Source organism: Salvelinus fontinalis, chromosome 8 (genome assembly GCF_029448725.1).
Source record: "Salvelinus fontinalis isolate EN_2023a chromosome 8, ASM2944872v1, whole genome shotgun sequence".
Classification (NCBI taxonomy): domain Eukaryota; kingdom Metazoa; phylum Chordata; class Actinopteri; order Salmoniformes; family Salmonidae; genus Salvelinus; species Salvelinus fontinalis.
Genome location: NC_074672.1, coordinates 11,985,858 through 12,003,503, shown reverse-complemented (window position 1 = coordinate 12,003,503; position 17,646 = coordinate 11,985,858). Strand labels below are relative to the sequence as shown.

At 45.4% G+C, this 17,646-nt stretch overlaps 1 protein-coding gene across 5 annotated transcripts in view; it reads right to left on the bottom strand.

The window, feature by feature from the left end:
• LOC129860566 (formin-like protein 3) overlaps nt 1–16,761 on the bottom strand; it is a 59,345-nt gene extending 42,584 nt beyond the window's left edge. For 3 of the 5 annotated variants that reach the window (XM_055931081.1, XM_055931084.1, XM_055931083.1), the window contains exon 1: nt 16,127–16,761. In XM_055931081.1, coding sequence (XP_055787056.1) covers nt 16,127–16,243 — 117 coding nt within the window. In that variant the 5' untranslated portion in view covers nt 16,244–16,761. The remainder of the gene's footprint in view (nt 1–16,126) is intronic. The other 2 variants (XM_055931080.1, XM_055931085.1) reach the window with 1 other exon arrangement.
• Nucleotides 16,762–17,646: the final 885 nt, after the last annotated feature.

Below are 17,646 nucleotides of genomic sequence, written 5' to 3'. Positions count from 1 at the left end.
GGGTCACTCTTGTTGTGAATGTCCAAAACATACCAATGACCTTATCACACAACAATGTCCTAGAATGCCCCCACTTGACAAAACACGACTACTGGCTAACCAACCAATGTTTTGACACAGGAAACAGAGAAATTAAAAAGGTTATGAGATGAAAAATAAACAAAATGGCCACTACAACTGATCATGAATCAGGCATTCTTTCAATCCAGCATGGCCAACAGACGTCCTGTTTGTTTCCCTCAGGCCGTCCAGAGGGAAGCCCCAGACCAGAGGATATACGTATGGTATGCCAGGAATGCAGGTAGATTAATGCCTCAGTAAATCAGGTCGTGGCCCGCCGGCCCTTTCGGCACCCTGCACAGTCAGTCAGAGTGTCTGCTAGAGATCTGCTGGAGCCTGGAGGGAAGAACACAACAGAACCAGGAGAACTGTCTATCTGGAACTAAAGGCTCTGGAATGTCACCCAAATGTGGAATTCCGGACTAGAATTGACGGACATTACTTTAACTAACCTCAAAACAACAGCTCTGAATCGGGAATGGTGTGCCGTTTGGAACACAAACGTAGTGTTAAAGCCATAACCCATTAGTCATTCAACTGGATTTACACCCGTCTGTCCCTGTGAGGGTCGGGAACGTAAAAGAGTAAGAGAGTGCAGCACAAAAGGCACCAAGGGATGAGGGCCCCTGTTTAAACAACCCAACCAACAGAGTCCCCATTGTATTGAGGAGGAAACCACTTCTATCCAGAGGAAAGGCTAGGGGCTCACTGCAGCTGCATCAGAGACAGAGCATGTAACCCCCACACCCCACTTTAACTTCATACCTACACACACACACACACACACTCACTGCATGCACATACACACTAACACATTGACATATACATAAATACAGCCGCCACACTCCCTCACACATAAACAACACTCGGCTACGTGAACCACACTAAGGATCAAACAAAATGGCTTATTGTACAGAGGCAGTACAACGAACTACGTACGCTCGTTCTGTAGACTTCATATCCCAAAGTCACAGCGAGGAGAACACTGTTTGTGTTCAGCCTCCAGCCCAGACCATTCAAGTTGAAGTCTTGAGTACTCTTGAACAGTATCAAGGTGGTCAGTTGAATGACTGCCTTAAAATAATGCAATGGAAGAATGGAACGGAAGAATCCTTGTTCAGTCAGGTGGGCCACACAAAGAACCTCACAGAGTTATTGACGTTCCATGTGCGTAGAGACACGCTGTATCTGTTCAGTCATGCTCTTCAACTTGACCTGGGCTTTTCAAAAAATAACTGCTCTGCTCAGAAAAGCACTAAAACCTATCGTTCTGGGCCCGTAAAGACGAACCCATAATGAGGACTAGCTATAGCCTGGGGGAGAGGGAGCCAGATGGACCTGCCTTCACTTGGGACTATGCTCCCACAGTCCTTCCTCTCCTCTCTGTAGCTGTATGGAAGCCTGGTCCTGGCCTTGGCGGTGACAGAGACATATGTACGATTCTCCCAGCGGGAGTTTGTGGCATAGCAAACAAACAAAAGATGACCCCCAACACCACAAACACACACGCACTGCCTCTTTAGAACTGTCGAATGTGTTGACAGAGGTTAGCGTGGTCAGAGCAGATACATAAAATGATTTAAGTTGTCCAATAAACGCTGCACACAGTTTAGGCCATTAGTTCCAGCTGAGTGGCATCTCTCAAACACTCTGTCCTCCTGACTCAACTCAGAGTGATCACAGAGGAGAGGGTGGTGGGTAGAAGTTGGATTCACTTTGTACTGTAGGTGCTTTCTGTCTCATGTCGCCTCTCTGTGTTTCAGTTACCCTTCCTATCCTTCCTCCAACTTCTCAAAATCTCATTCCACATATATCTGTGAGGCCATCCTGACTCAACTCCCCAGGTCTTTTCAGTGCTCTCTGATCATAGAAATAGGAGAAATAGACTAAGGGGCAAACGAAACGGACAAAAGCGCCCCTGTGACGAAGACACACTATAGGCAAGACTCCCGCCAGTGGAGAAAGCTTTGTTTCCTTGCTGAAATGTTTGTTGTTGCTGTCACAGGTTCAAAAGGATATTTGTTAAAGCCATATTATACTACTGTAGTTGTTAGTGTTACACCATTCCTTTCCCTTACCGTTTACTGCAGCCTTTTCTCACCCCCCTGGGTGGGAGGGATGTTTGTAGTGCACATGAGCGTTCACAACACTCACAAAGCTGCGCTCTATCTCTTATCTCTATATATATTTGTAAATATAATTGAATTGTACATTTATCCCCATCATCACCAGCGCTGTGTAAATACATTTGATCACCATTTACACCTCTACCTGCCTGCCTCGTTGTCCTTAAGCCTACTTTGCAACCCAAGACTGATCATTTGACAGTCCACTCATGGGTAATTTCCACTTCTATTTCGATCTCGCTCTGACTACTGCTGATGTCAGAGGGGTGGAGGAGTCCCTTTGTCAGCACTTTCCGTCTCATTTCACTTCCCCTACGGTTCACTTAACCCCCTCACTGTGCACACCACGTCATTTCAACGTGAATAATTGGGTAATATTTGGTTGAGCCGTTGATCAATGATTACAACCTACGTTCACACCACTCATAAAGACAACCGAAAGTTTGTTGAATTTCCAAAGGGCTACTTATCACTGTGCTTTCAATCATTTAAAAAGCACAGCAAAAATAAAATGGGAATACAATGTCCGATACTTTATTTATTTATACAACATATTAATGGGTTACCACTGTGCTTCATCTAATAGCAGAACCAAATGACCTGGATTGCAGTTGAGATTACATGAAAAATACATGGTGCAAGTGATCAATGCTGTTCATGATTCTGCACAGCAATTATGAAGATCTCCACAGACCTGCGATGACCTATGCATGCTATCTTAAACATGCACATTTTATATGATTACATAAGGAGAAATGTACAGTTACATTAAGTAACCTCAAAATGTTGGCTATGGATGTGTTACTCATTTTAAGGTTGAATGTTACATTAGTTTGCAAGAATGTTCTTAAAACTGCAGTATGTAACTTTTTAGGCGACCTGACCAAATTCAACTAGAAATGTGAGTTATAGATGTCATTCTCATTGAAAGTAAGTCTAAGAAGCTGTAGATCTGTTCTACGTGCGCTAGTTCTATGCGTGCCATTCTTAAGCTTTATTTTTGCGTCTTTTACTTTAGTTTTGTTACACCAGCTTCAAACAGCTGAAAATACAATATTTTTGGTTAGTGAAAATGTACTTCACAGCTGTTTATATGGTACAATGATTCTCTACACTTGCTTGTTATGTCACATCAACTGAAATTAAGCTAACTATTAGAATTCAAGCAATCGGGAAATGGCGGAGCGATTTCTGCATAGTGCATCTTTAACTTTAGGCTATTTAGTGTATTACAAATGTAATATTTTATTGTGTTTGGTTGACAAAGCAAGCCAAATATCAACATTTAAAGGAGATGAATCTACTGCTTGTATAGTTCCATCTGAGCCACTGGCTTAATCCCATTCTTTAACTTTTATATTTGGTTGAGTTGGAGACGTGAATCCAACATATCATTTTTTAACTTGTCGACAAGTTAATAGGCTATGTTGATATTTGGTTGTGTTGACTACAATTCAATATCACTAAACATCATTAAATCAACCATATTTTTTTGTTGAATTCTGGGTTGATGACTTTGCAAATAATATACAGGCCTAAATAGTATCATTGATGATATATGAGCGATGTTATACATTTACTCTGTTAACCCTACCCTTTGGAATGACTTCGATAGCAACAGTGAATCTATCTAGTTTTTAAGTGGAGATCTCTTAACAATCATTCTCACAATAGCACATTGGTCAAAGTCAGTGACTAATGTCATAGCTAAGCAGACGGTGCTTGGTTAAAACTCTGGATGGGAGACCAAAGGGTAGCAGAAGGTGCTGCTCAGTAGATATAACTTGGAACATCTGATGAGGTTTTAAAGCTACAAAATCAATGTATTTTATACAAGGTTTATCTATGTTGAAATTAAGTTACCATGATGACATCATCTCGTGGTTGAAATTGCACCCTCAAAAACAGCTGTTCACATGAATGACTTATTTCGTATCCAATGTATTTTACACGTAGATTCCACGTCACAATACGTTTCATTATATTGAAACAATGTTGAGTCAACCAGTTTGTGCCCAGTGGGCTCCTTGCCTTCCTGCAACCTCAAAATGTAATTCCACACAAATATCCATGAGCTCCTGCAAACTAGAGGGACTTTCCTGCCTGTACCACAGTCAAACCTCAGAGTATGGTGCAACTCTCTGCAACACTCTGGTTGTGTCCCAAACGGCAACCTAGTCCCTATATAGCGCACTACTTTTGACCAGAGCCCTCTGACTCTGTTAGGGTGGACTCCAACCAACGTAATCGAGTATTGAAAATAATCAGTCACTTTCCCCCCCAAAAAATTAAGATGTTTGTGTGTGTGTGTGTGTACTGTTCAAAACGTTGTTAAAGTCATCACAGCAGCAGGCAGCCAGTTCAAAGGGAATCTTCCCTCTGTGAGCCTAGCTGAGCCTAGCTGAGTTGTCCTGTGGTCCCAGCCCAGACCTGACCACAGGAATCCAGCGGTGGAGTGGAATTGTGCGGGGGCACTTTGAAAGAAGATCCGTCCAGAACGCCAAGCCCCCGGCCCCCATTCCAACTGCTCCAGACATACACACCTTTCAAAACCCCACCACCACCTCCACGTCTCTCGCATAAGGAGAAAGGCATATGGAGAAGGTTAGCTAATAAGCCAGACCCTAATTTGGTGAGTAGGACGTAAGGAATCCGAAGGAAGGAAAACCCATGCTGCAACAGTGAGAGAGAAGTTCCATTTTTCATGTAGTATTCCATGAGGCTTAGCTAGTATCCCACAAACTCATAGCGTTTAAAGTCAAAGCTCCCTAGTATCCCACAAACCCATAGCGTTTGAATTCAAAGCTTCCAAGGACACAATAATGAGTAGGTAAGGGAAAAAGACGAAAGACTTGAGACTCCTGAGAGGGATAGGATCACCCTGCTCTTTGATGCTGACACCCAGTATCTGTGCATAGATATACACTGATTGCACATGTGTATCCTAGTCTAGTATCGTGTCCATGTGTCTGGTTGCATCCCAAATGGCAGCCTATTTCCTATGGGCACTGGTTTAAAAAGAAGTGCACTATATAGGGAATATAGTGCCATTTGGGGAACAGTCTCTGTCTGTGGTCTACCTACAGTACATGGTGGTGGTCCTGTACAGGGCTGACAACGGCCCTGTGCCGGCAATGCAATTTCCTCTGTAAAAAGAGAGAAGATGTCGGGAAGACAGCTGTTTCCAGCCACAGAAGAAGATAAACAGAGCTAGTGCTGTTTCTGAAGAGAGAGAGAGTGTTCGTTTCTGATTGTTTATGTCACGTTTGTTTGTCACTTTTGTTTATTATCTATTTCACATGCTTTGGCAATGTAAACTTATGTTTCCCATGCCAATAAATCCCTCTGAATTGAATTGAAGAGAGCGATAGAGAGACAGAGACAGAGACAGAGAGAGCAAGAGAGAGAGAGAAAAGAGGAGATGCCTTTAGCACATTCTCCCGGTTAGACTTGACCCAACCAGACTGCATGAAGTACTCTAATTTAACCCAGGGGTCTCATCCCATCCCCTTGCCCCCCTCCCCACTCAAACCCTCCTCCATCTTACTCTCCCTCATCTCCCATCCACAGAAGAGTGATCCTGCTCAAGTCGTTACCGTAGGTTGTGGATATTACTGCACTGGCACAGCCTACACCCATGACATCATAATGTGCTGCTGCCATTCCAAAGGCCAAGGGATGTCTGGGAGCTGCCTGCCTCTGTCTGCGAGGAGGAGGCTACCCCACCAGACACAGAAACATTGGAACATCCCTAGTACACACATAACCTCCCAAACGCTCACACGCAGTAACGCACATTCACACCACAGGAGGTTGGTGGCACCTTAATCGGGGAGGACGGGCACGCGGTAACGGCTGAAGCGGAATAAGTGGAATGGTATCAGATACATCAAACACGTGGTTTCCACTTGATGCACATCCGTACACAGCGGAAACACAACAGGGGGAGATGGAAGAATGTTGTGATTAGACAATTCTATTTATGGAAAACAGTTATGAAATACCACTTATGCAGATTATCCCACCATGCTTCTTGTAACAAAATGGAGACAGGAAACATGTTGGACTCAAGGAAAATATGACCAATCTATTGTAGGAAACAGAGTGAAACAACAATGTAAAACCCCAGTGTTTTCAGATAATAGTATCATTCTCTCTGCGAAGGAAAAGCCCCTGCGTGACCTGAACTCCAATCGCGCCCAGCCAGTCAAGGCCTGGTGCTCTCTTCCTGACAACCTCCCAACTTCAACATGGTGTGTGTGTGTGTGGAGCTTTGATCTACGAAAAGGGCCTTCACGTTACCGCCATAGTTGATATCTCTTGTATTGGTATAATATTTTCATGGTTTATCCAGTTAAATCGATTACGCATCGTATTTGTCTCTTATGACAGAGACAAATAACACAAACTGCACGATTTGGTTCTGGGTTCTGGGATGACGTGAAGTGATTGGCCTACCTTCTGTCATCGTCGAGATTTAAGAACTATCGTTTCTAACAAAGGCACTAATGGCCTTGAGAGGACACAGTGCTGTTGATACATAACATACCCCTTGAGAAAACGTTGTGCCCTCTGGAAAATATGATGTCTAAAAATAACTGTTTCTAACTGTTTCTGCATGACCCCCAACAGTCATAACTAAGTGAGAACAGCTTCTAGCTGAGCATAGTCTTTGATTTCTAACCCCCTGGCTCCTGCAGGCAGTCCTGCATGCGGGATAGATGATGTGGCTATTTGTTATAATAGTTTGTCATGATCGCGCAAAGCTGAGACTTTAGCACAGCAGTCAACAAGGGCAGGGATTTGATCGGGACAACATAGAAAATCATGGAAAAGTGATTAAAAATAGGATGTTTGTATGGGGGGTAGGTTCATTTCAATGGCATAGAAATAGAGGATGATGATAGAAAAGCAACAATTCCTGATCTCTGAGCAGTTTCTCACTGTGCCGGCGTGTCTCTTCACATAGTAATCAGAGCAAATATCTTTGGTTACAGATAGTTGTCATACTATCAGATACTAGCACACGTGGGACCTGAACAAGTGGGTTTCCCACCGAGCTGCTGCCTTGAGTCTCTTGACAACAGAAACATAGACAGTTAGGCCTACATAATGTGTTCTAGTTGTATCTGTATTCTCTTGGCATAGTGGCTACAGTACGCTGCAGTCGTAGTGAAGGCTGCATGGGATATCTGGCAGGCCAGTGTTCAGATGGCTCTGTGCCAGAGTAACAGAGAGACTTGGACAGACATGAATGTCCATAGTGGACTGATTCAGATGGCTCTGTGCCAGAGTAACAGAGAGACTTGGACAGACATGAATGTCCCTAGTGGACTGATACAGATGGCTCTGTGCCAGAGTAACAGAGAGACTTGGACAGACATGAATGTCCCTAGTGGACTGATACAGATGGCTCTGTGCCAGAGTAACAGAGAGACTTGGGACAGACATGAATGTCCCTAGTGGACTGATTCAGATGGCTCTGTGCCAGAGTAACAGAGAGACTTGGACAGACATGAATGTCCCTAGTGTACTGATGTACAGTTACAGAGGACAATATACAGCATACAAGAGGCAGGTATTCTCAGGAGAGATGTTGATTGGTTTAATTAAGCTGTAGAGTACCATGAGTACAGTAGAGTACAGTAGAGTATGGTAAAGTACAGTACAGTAGAGTACATTAAAGTACAGTAGAGTATGGTAGGGTAGGGTAGAGTAAAGTACAGTACAGTACAGTAGAGTACGGTAGAGTAAAGTACAGTAAAGCAGAGTACAGTAGAGTAGAGTATCTGCGACATGCAATACTGTTACTGTAGAGTTGGTACACAGTGGCTAAACTCAGGCCGGGTGTGATGTGGTGTGGTGAGGTTAGTCATATACGTGGGAAACACTAGACTAACACTTGTGAGCAAACACATTTGTCGCTGGATAACATGGTGTACTGACATGGTCAGTGGAAGCCATATTGGCAGAGAAAGAATGTTTAGATTCATGGTGGAATTAAGTGATTAGTCTTTCTTTGTTTAGACTCTTAAATTGGTGGTTTGGAGGGACGTGAGAACTGGGGACAGTTTGTTTTGAAAGAATGACAAGGAACCTCACTTTCTAATGTAAGAATAAGAAACAGTTTGCATAACTACTGCCCATAGCTATTGACACAGCTAGTGCATTCAGAAAGTATTCAGACCCTTTAACTTTCTCCACATTTTGTTACGTTACAGCCTTGTTCTAAAATGGATTAAATAAATATTTTTCCTCCTCAATTTACACACAATAGGACATAATGACAAAGCAAAAACAGGTTTTTCGAAATTTTTGCAAATGTTTTAAAAATAAAAACAGAAATACATTATTTACATAAGTATCGCGACCCTTTGCTAATAGACTCGAAATTGAGCTCAGGTGCATCCTGTTTCCAATGATCATCCTTGAGATGTTTCTACAACTTGATTGGAGTCCACCTGTGGTAAATTCAATTGATTGGACATGATTTGGAAAGGCACACACCTGTTTATATAAGGTCCCACAGTTGACAGTGCACGTCAGAGCAAAAACCAAGCCATGAGGTTGAAGGAATTGTCCGTAGAGCTCCGAGACTGGGGAAGGACACCAAAACAATTCTGAAGCATTGAAGGTCCCCAAGTACACACAGTGGCCTCCGTCATTCTTAAATGCAAGAAGTTTGGAACCACTCTTCCTAGAGCTGGCCACCCGGCCAAAATGAGCAATCTAGGGAGAAGGGCCTTGGACAGGGAGGTATGGTCACTCTGAAGGAGCTCCAGAGTTCCTCTGTGGAGATGGGAGAATCTTCCAGAAGGACAACCATCTCTGCAACACTCTACCTATCAGGCCTATATGGAAGAGTGGCCAGACCCGAAGCCACTCCTCAGTAAAATGCACAAGACAGCCAACTTGGAGTTTGCCAAAAGGCACCTAAAGGACTCTGACCATGAGAAACAAGATTCTCTGGTCTGATGAAACCAAGATTGAATTCTTTGGCCTGAATGCCAAGTATCACGTCTGAAGGAAACCTGGCACCATCCCTACGGTGTGAAGGCTGCATGGGATATCTGGCAGGCCAGTGTTCAGATGGCTCTGTGCCAGAGTAACAGAGAGACTTGGACAGACATGAATGTCCATAGTGGACTGATTCAGATGGCTCTGTGCCAGAGTAACAGAGAGACTTGGACAGACATGAATGTCCCTAGTGGACTGATACAGATGGCTCTGTGCCAGAGTAACAGAGAGACTTGGACAGACATGAATGTCCCTAGTGGACTGATACAGATGGCTCTGTGCCAGAGTAACAGAGAGACTTGGGACAGACATGAATGTCCCTAGTGGACTGATTCAGATGGCTCTGTGCCAGAGTAACAGAGAGACTTGGACAGACATGAATGTCCCTAGTGTACTGATGTACAGTTACAGAGGACAGTATACAGCATACAAGAGGCAGGTATTCTCAGGAGAGATGTTGATTGGTTTAATTAAGCTGTAGAGTACCATGAGTACAGTAGAGTACAGTAGAGTATGGTAAAGTACAGTACAGTAGAGTACATTAAAGTACAGTAGAGTATGGTAGGGTAGGGTAGAGTAAAGTACAGTACAGTACAGTAGAGTACGGTAGAGTAAAGTACAGTAAAGCAGAGTACAGTAGAGTAGAGTATCTGTGTCACGTTCCTGACCTATTTTTATGTTATTTTGATTATGTTTAGTTGGTCAGGGCGTGAGTTGGGGTGGGCATTGTATGTTGTGTGTGTTTGGTTAGTCCATGGGTGTTGTATGTGTATGGGATAGTGTTTGTTAGGTTGTCTAGTTATGTCTATGGCTGCCTAGATTGGGTCTCAATCAGAGACAGCTGTCATTCATTTGTCTCTGATTGGGAGCCAGATTTAAGGTAGCCATAGGCAGTAGGCTTTTGTGGGTGTTTGTTCCTGTGTCCTCACAGGACAGTTGAAGGTTAGTCACGTTTGTTGTTTTGTAGTTTGTAGTGTCTTGTTTGCTGTTTTTCATTAAAAGATGGCTTATTTCCCTCAATCCGCATCTTGGTCCTATCCATGCTCCTTCTCGTCTAAGGGGGAGAACAACATTGACTGCCTTTACAGAAACACCCACCACAACAGGACCAAGCGGATTGAGGAGAGAGAGAAGGAACTACAGCAATGGGGAAAAGAGGAATGGACATGGGAAGACGTCTTGAACGGCAAGGGTTGCTACACATGGGAGGAGATCCTGGCTGGAAAGGATCGCCTCCCATGGGAACAGCTGGAGGCAGCGAGGAGAGCAGAGGCAACCGGAGAGAGGAACCGAAGGTATGAGGGTACGCGGCTAGCACGGAAGCCCGAGAGGCTCACCCAAAAATTTCTTGGGGGGGGGCTAAAGGGGAGTGTGGCGAAGCCGGGTTGGATACCTGAGCCAACTCCCCGGGCTTGCCGTGGAGTAAGAGGGCGTCGTACTGGTCAGACACCGTGTTATGCGGTAAAGCGCACGGTGTCCCCAGTACGCGTGCTTAGCCCAGTGCGGGCTATTCCACCTTGCCGCACTGGGAGGGCTAGGTTGGGCATCGAGCCGGATGCCATGAAGCCGGCCCAACGTATCTGGCCTCCAGTACGTCTCCTCGGGCCGGCGTACATGGCACCAGCCTTACAGGTGGTGTCCCCGGTTCGCCTGCATAGCCCAGTGCGGGCTATTCCACCTCGCCGCACTGGCAGGGCTACGGGGTCCATTCAACCTGGTAAGATTGGGGAGGCTCGGTGCTCAAGAGCACGTGTCCTCCTTCACGGTCCGGTATATCCGGCGCCACCTTCCCACCCCAGCTCAGTACCACCAGTGCCTACACCACGCACCAGGCTTCCAGTGCATCTCCAGAGCCCTGTTCCTCCTCCACGTACTCTCCCTATGGTGCGTGTCTCCAGCCCAGTGCCTCCAGTTCCGGTACCACGCACCAGGCCTAGAGTGCGCCACGAGAGTCCAGTGTGCCCTGTTCCTGTTCCCTGCACTCGCTCTGAGGTGCGTGCCCACGGCCCGGTGCCTCCAGTTCCGGTACCACGCACCAGGCCTATAGTGCGTCTCAGCCGGCCAGAGTCTGCCGTCTGCCTAGCGCCAGAGCCGTCCTGCCATGACCAGCCAGAGCCGTCCTGCCATGACCAGCCAGAGCCGTCCTGCCATGACCAGCCAGAGCCGTCCTGCCATGACCTGCCAGAGCCGTCCAGCCAGGACCTGCCAGAGCCGTCCAGCCAGGACCTGCCAGAGCCGTCCAGCCAGGACCTGCCAGAGCCGTCCAGCCAGGACCTGCCAGAGTCCCTCAGCCAGGACCTGCCGGAGTCCCTCAGCCAGGACCGGCCGGAGTCCCTCAGCCAGGACCGGCCGGAGTCCCTCAGCCAGGACCGGCCGGAGTCCCTCAGCCCGGACCGGCCGGAGTCCCTCAGCCCGGACCTGCCGGAGTCCCTCAGCCCGGACCTGCCGGAGTCCCTCAACCCGGACCTGCCGGAGTCCCTCAACCCGGACCTGCCGGAGTCCCTCAACCCAGACCTGCCAGAGTCCCTCAGCCAGGACCTGCCGCCCCTTGTCCCGGTGCTGCCCCTTGTCCCGGTGCTGCCCCTTGTCCCGGTGCTGCCCCTTGTCCCGGTGCTGCCCCTTGTCCCGGTGCTGCCCCTTGTCCCGGTGCTGCCCCTTGTCCCGGTGCTGCCCCTTGTCCCGGTGCTGCCCCTTGTCCCGGTGCTGCCCCTTGTCCCGGTGCTGCCCCTTGTCCCGGTGCTGCCCCTTGTCCCGGTGCTGCCCCTTGTCCCGGTGCTGCCCCTTATCCAGATGCTGCCCATTCAGTTAGGTGGGTTTAGTTGGAGGGTGGTCATTGGGTGGGGGATACGGAAGCGGGGAGTGACTATGGTGGTGTGGGGACAGCGTCCAGAGCCGGAGCCACCACCGTGGACAGATGCCCACCCAGACCCTCCCCTAGACTTTTGGTGGTGCGTTCGGAGTACGCACCTTGAGGGGGGGGTTATGTCACGTTCCTGACCTATTTTTATGTTATTTTGATTATGTTTAGTTGGTCAGGGCGTGAGTTGGGGTGGGCATTGTATGTTGTGTGTGTTTGGTTAGTCCATGGGTGTTGTATGTGTATGGGATAGTGTTTGTTAGGTTGTCTAGTTATGTCTATGGCTGCCTAGATTGGGTCTCAATCAGAGACAGCTGTCATTCATTTGTCTCTGATTGGGAGCCAGATTTAAGGTAGCCATAGGCAGTAGGCTTTTGTGGGTGTTTGTTCCTGTGTCCTCACAGGACAGTTGAAGGTTAGTCACGTTTGTTGTTTTGTAGTTTGTAGTGTCTTGTTTGCTGTTTTTCATTAAAAGATGGCTTATTTCCCTCAATCCGCATCTTGGTCCTATCCATGCTCCTTCTCGTCTAAGGGGGAGAACAACATTGACTGCCTTTACAATCTGCGACATGCAATACTGTTACTGTAGAGTTGGTACACAGTGGCTAAACTCAGGCCGGGTGTGATGTGGTGTGGTGAGGTTAGTCATATACGTGGGAAACACTAGACTAACACTTGTGAGCAAACACATTTGTCGCTGGATAACATGGTGTACTGACATGGTCAGTGGAAGCCATATTGGCAGAGAAAGAATGTTTAGATTCATGGTGGAATTAAGTGATTAGTCTTTCTTTGTTTAGACTCTTAAATTGGTGGTTTGGAGGGACGTGAGAACTGGGGACAGTTTGTTTTGAAAGAATGACAAGGAACCTCACTTTCTAATGTAAGAATAAGAAACAGTTTGCATAACTACTGCCCATAGCTATTGACACAGCTAGTGCATTCAGAAAGTATTCAGACCCTTTAACTTTCTCCACATTTTGTTACGTTACAGCCTTGTTCTAAAATGGATTAAATAAATATTTTTCCTCCTCAATTTACACACAATAGGACATAATGACAAAGCAAAAACAGGTTTTTCGAAATTTTTGCAAATGTTTTAAAAATAAAAACAGAAATACATTATTTACATAAGTATCGCGACCCTTTGCTAATAGACTCGAAATTGAGCTCAGGTGCATCCTGTTTCCAATGATCATCCTTGAGATGTTTCTACAACTTGATTGGAGTCCACCTGTGGTAAATTCAATTGATTGGACATGATTTGGAAAGGCACACACCTGTTTATATAAGGTCCCACAGTTGACAGTGCACGTCAGAGCAAAAACCAAGCCATGAGGTTGAAGGAATTGTCCGTAGAGCTCCGAGACTGGGGAAGGACACCAAAACAATTCTGAAGCATTGAAGGTCCCCAAGTACACACAGTGGCCTCCGTCATTCTTAAATGCAAGAAGTTTGGAACCACTCTTCCTAGAGCTGGCCACCCGGCCAAAATGAGCAATCTAGGGAGAAGGGCCTTGGACAGGGAGGTATGGTCACTCTGAAGGAGCTCCAGAGTTCCTCTGTGGAGATGGGAGAATCTTCCAGAAGGACAACCATCTCTGCAACACTCTACCTATCAGGCCTATATGGAAGAGTGGCCAGACCCGAAGCCACTCCTCAGTAAAATGCACAAGACAGCCAACTTGGAGTTTGCCAAAAGGCACCTAAAGGACTCTGACCATGAGAAACAAGATTCTCTGGTCTGATGAAACCAAGATTGAATTCTTTGGCCTGAATGCCAAGTATCACATCTGAAGGAAACCTGGCACCATCCCTACGGTGAAGCATAGGGGTGGCAGCATCATGCTGTGGGGATGTTTTCAGCGGCAAGGACTGGGAGACTAGTCGGGATCGAGGGAAAGGTGAACGGGCGGCAGGTAACCTAGTGGTTAGAGAGTTGGACTAGCAACCGAAAGGTTGACAAGGTAAAAATCTGTCGTTCTGCCCCTGAACAAGGCAGTTAACCCACTGTTCCTAGGCCGTCATTAAAAATAAGAATTTGTTCTTAATTGACTTGCCTAGTTAAATAAAGGTTAAAAAAAATACAAAAATAAAAAACGTAGCAAAGTACAGAGATAAAAACCTTCTCAAGAGCGCTCAGGACCTCAGACTGGGGCGAAGGTTCACCTTCCAACAGGACAACGACCCTAAGCACACAGCCAAGACAACGCAGGAGTGGCTTATTAATCTCTGAATGTCCTTGAGTGGCCCAGCCAGAGCCCACACTTAAACCTGATTGAAAATCTCTGGCGAGACCTGAAAATAGCTGTGCAGCGACGCTCCCCTTCCAACCTGACAGAGCTTGAGAGGATCTGCAGAGAAGAATGGGAGAAACTCCCCAAATACAGGGGTGCCATGCTTGTAGCATCCTACCCAAGAAGACTATGCTGTAATTGCTGCCAAAGGTGCTTCAACAAAGTACTGAGTAAAGGGTCAGAATACTTATGTAAATGTGATATTTTATTTTTCCAATAGTGGTTTTTGTCGCAATAAGCTTTCTTAAAATGATGAAAGTGTTTATTTACAAATATATATGTATTGTACCATTATTTAACTAGGCAAGTCAGTTAAGAACAAATTCTTATTTACAATGACGGCCTACCCCGGCCAAACCCTAACTCGGATGACGCTGGGCCAATTGTGCACTGCCCTTTGGGACTCCCAATCACAGCCGGTTGTGATACAGCCATTATAAAAGGTAGTATAAACCATAAAGGCCTAAAGCCCATTATTGAATTATTTACAATACAGAGATGATTTGTACCATTCCATTCAGAATCAACTTGTTTAGGAATCAAAGGCATTCCAAATAATAAAAACAAAGTCCACCAACTTTAAATTGTTGATCACTTTGCCCCATAACTGTGCATCGGTATTGTGCACAAAGAAAGTATCTTCTTCGCCTCTTGATTTAGGATGACAGACACACTTGACACTTCAGCTGTTGATCAATGGATAAAGTGGGTGTTGACTGTGTGCACAGCATCACAAAGCCCCAGCGCAACTCAAGCCTGTGAAGCGGGACGGCATTCAAAGATGGTGAAGGGGGCAATAGAGGAGAGGGGGTGGTCCCTCTTTTACGATCTCCCCGGTGTGGGAGTTTTAGGGGAATTCACAAAATGTTGTCGTCGGAATCTGTCATGGAATTACCTAAATGCGACTCTGGTTAAACTTGAAACTAAAAAAAGGTGTATTCCATTGGGAATTTTGACTATATGTGTCATTAAAGGTTTGATAATGAAAGTGAAATTGTACTCTGAAAACGAGCCAATTCTTGAACAAGCTACTGGACTTAGGTAAATTAGCCCAAAGCCTCGAGTTGACTTTTTTTAAACAAAAGAACCGAAGGAACGAGTTGGGGAAACAGATAGGGTGTGGGGGTGGGACAGAGCGGGTCGGCTGGTCTAGAATATCAGCAACTCCAGCATTACAGGAGAAGAATGTAAAAGTGGGATAGGTTCATTTCGCTCACTCTTATGATGATAACATCTTGCTTTCCACAAGAAGTACACACGAGACAATATAAACGGATCAATTGTCTTACTGTAAACGGCACCCGAGTGTACTGTCAGACATATTTATTGTCTTGTTTAAGCATTTGTGTTTGATAATGGTTAATCCTCCGGTTGTTAGAAACCTGTTTTGCGCTTATTGACCAACTGTGATGCATATTATAAAAGGAATAACATCTTAAAGAAAAAAATAACACAGAAGTGTTGCCTGTGTGAATCCATGAGCTGTTGTTGAGCTTGTTCACCGAATCAAAAGGTGAAACTATGGGCTACTAATTAAAAACAGAAAATTCACACAGGCCTACTCCTAATCATATGGTAGGTAATATGTTCTGTGGCGCGTATCATTTCAGCATGACAGATCTGTATGTAGCCTAATGTTTTATTCTATGTTAATTATGCGCTTCAGAAGTTTCATATGGCTCTCTCTCTCTGTGACAATCTGGAGCGCAGTTAACCGAACCAAGTAGCCATTTCAATTCAAACATGACTCTGAGGCAGCAGTCACTTACCAAAACTAAAGCAAATCTCTCCTCCAACTCCGACTGGTCAGGCATGGGCACTTTCAATGGCATCATATGATGTTTCATATTGTCCGCCTGTCCATCCACACTCTCAATATTCCCCATGGTTAAAAGCCGTACTGTATCCTTTTAGTAGAGTAAATAAAGTTCCCTCTTCCCGAGTGTTTTTTCAGAGTCTTTCCAAAGGTGGGAAAATTCCCTGCGTTCCTCCAAAACGCACCAGTGCGTTATAACAAAATCAGCCACTTCTGATCCAAAAGTTCCAGTTTAAATCAAACGTTTACACCACACCAGTTCCATGCGGTCTCATTAAAAAAACGTATACTTTTGCATTTGTAGAGAACTCTCATCTGTATTTTACTCTAAACTGAACCTCACCTCAAAAGTAACAATTGTTTTCTGTTCCAAAGAATGGTTTCCGATTTACCAGGCCAATCCATCTCCATCTATTTCTGTAAAATCTTTTTTCAATAATATATGTTTTATCCCACCCAAATAGCGACTTCTTAGTTGCTGGACTGAACTTTCTTGGCTACGATGCCTTTGCATTCATTATTGTTGTGCGATCCAGATGGCTGTGTGATTCAGTCTAGAAGACTCTTCTATGTTGCTTCCACCCAGAAGCAGGCTTTCTGCTATTGTCCCGCCCTTGATAGGGTTACTCTCCCTATTGAAGCGTTGACTTATCAATCACACTGCCTATCGCGCTCTACTCGCACACATATACGCCTGGATCACACCGACAGTTTTATTGCGCAAAATGGTATGCGCTTCATCTGGATATGTGTGCAACAAAACTTCAACATTCACCTTCTGCTACCATTTATGTCAAGCCGTCTACACATACAATTTGATGCATATGCTCAAATAAATCCAACGTACGCACCACACAGAACGCACCGCAACTGTCTCTGCAACGTAATGCTGCAAGGCAAACGCAACGTTCCATTGGAAACGAATCTACTTCTGTTGGTGTGTTTGAGGCGTAGCAGTAAATTGAGCTAGGCCTAGCTACAGTTCGGGAATTGGAGAGTTTATGTCAGCACTTTAATGCCACCTGGTGGTTAGCTAATGGAAGTTCATTAATCATGACTTCGGCACCAACAATGCACATACAGTACATCACATGCACCATGTATAACAATGTCTTTATTTTGACAGCACTTGAACTTGGCATGACAGTCCATAAGCCAGTAAGTCTTCAGTTTAGTCTACAAGGTCTATTAATTCTTAGAAAAAAGGTGCCATCTAGAACCTGAGGGTTCTTTGGCTGTCCCCATAGGAGAACCCCTTGAAGAACACTTTTTGGTTCCAGGTATAACCACTTTGGCTGTCCCCATAGGAGAACACAAAGAACCCTTTTGGAACCCTCAAATCTTATGAGATATTGGGTGAGTCACAAATGGCACCCTAGTCCCGTACGCCTAGATCATTCCAACAGCGCCATTGAGCAAAATAGTATGCAGCATCATCTGGATAGGTGTGCAACAAAAGCTCAACATTCACCT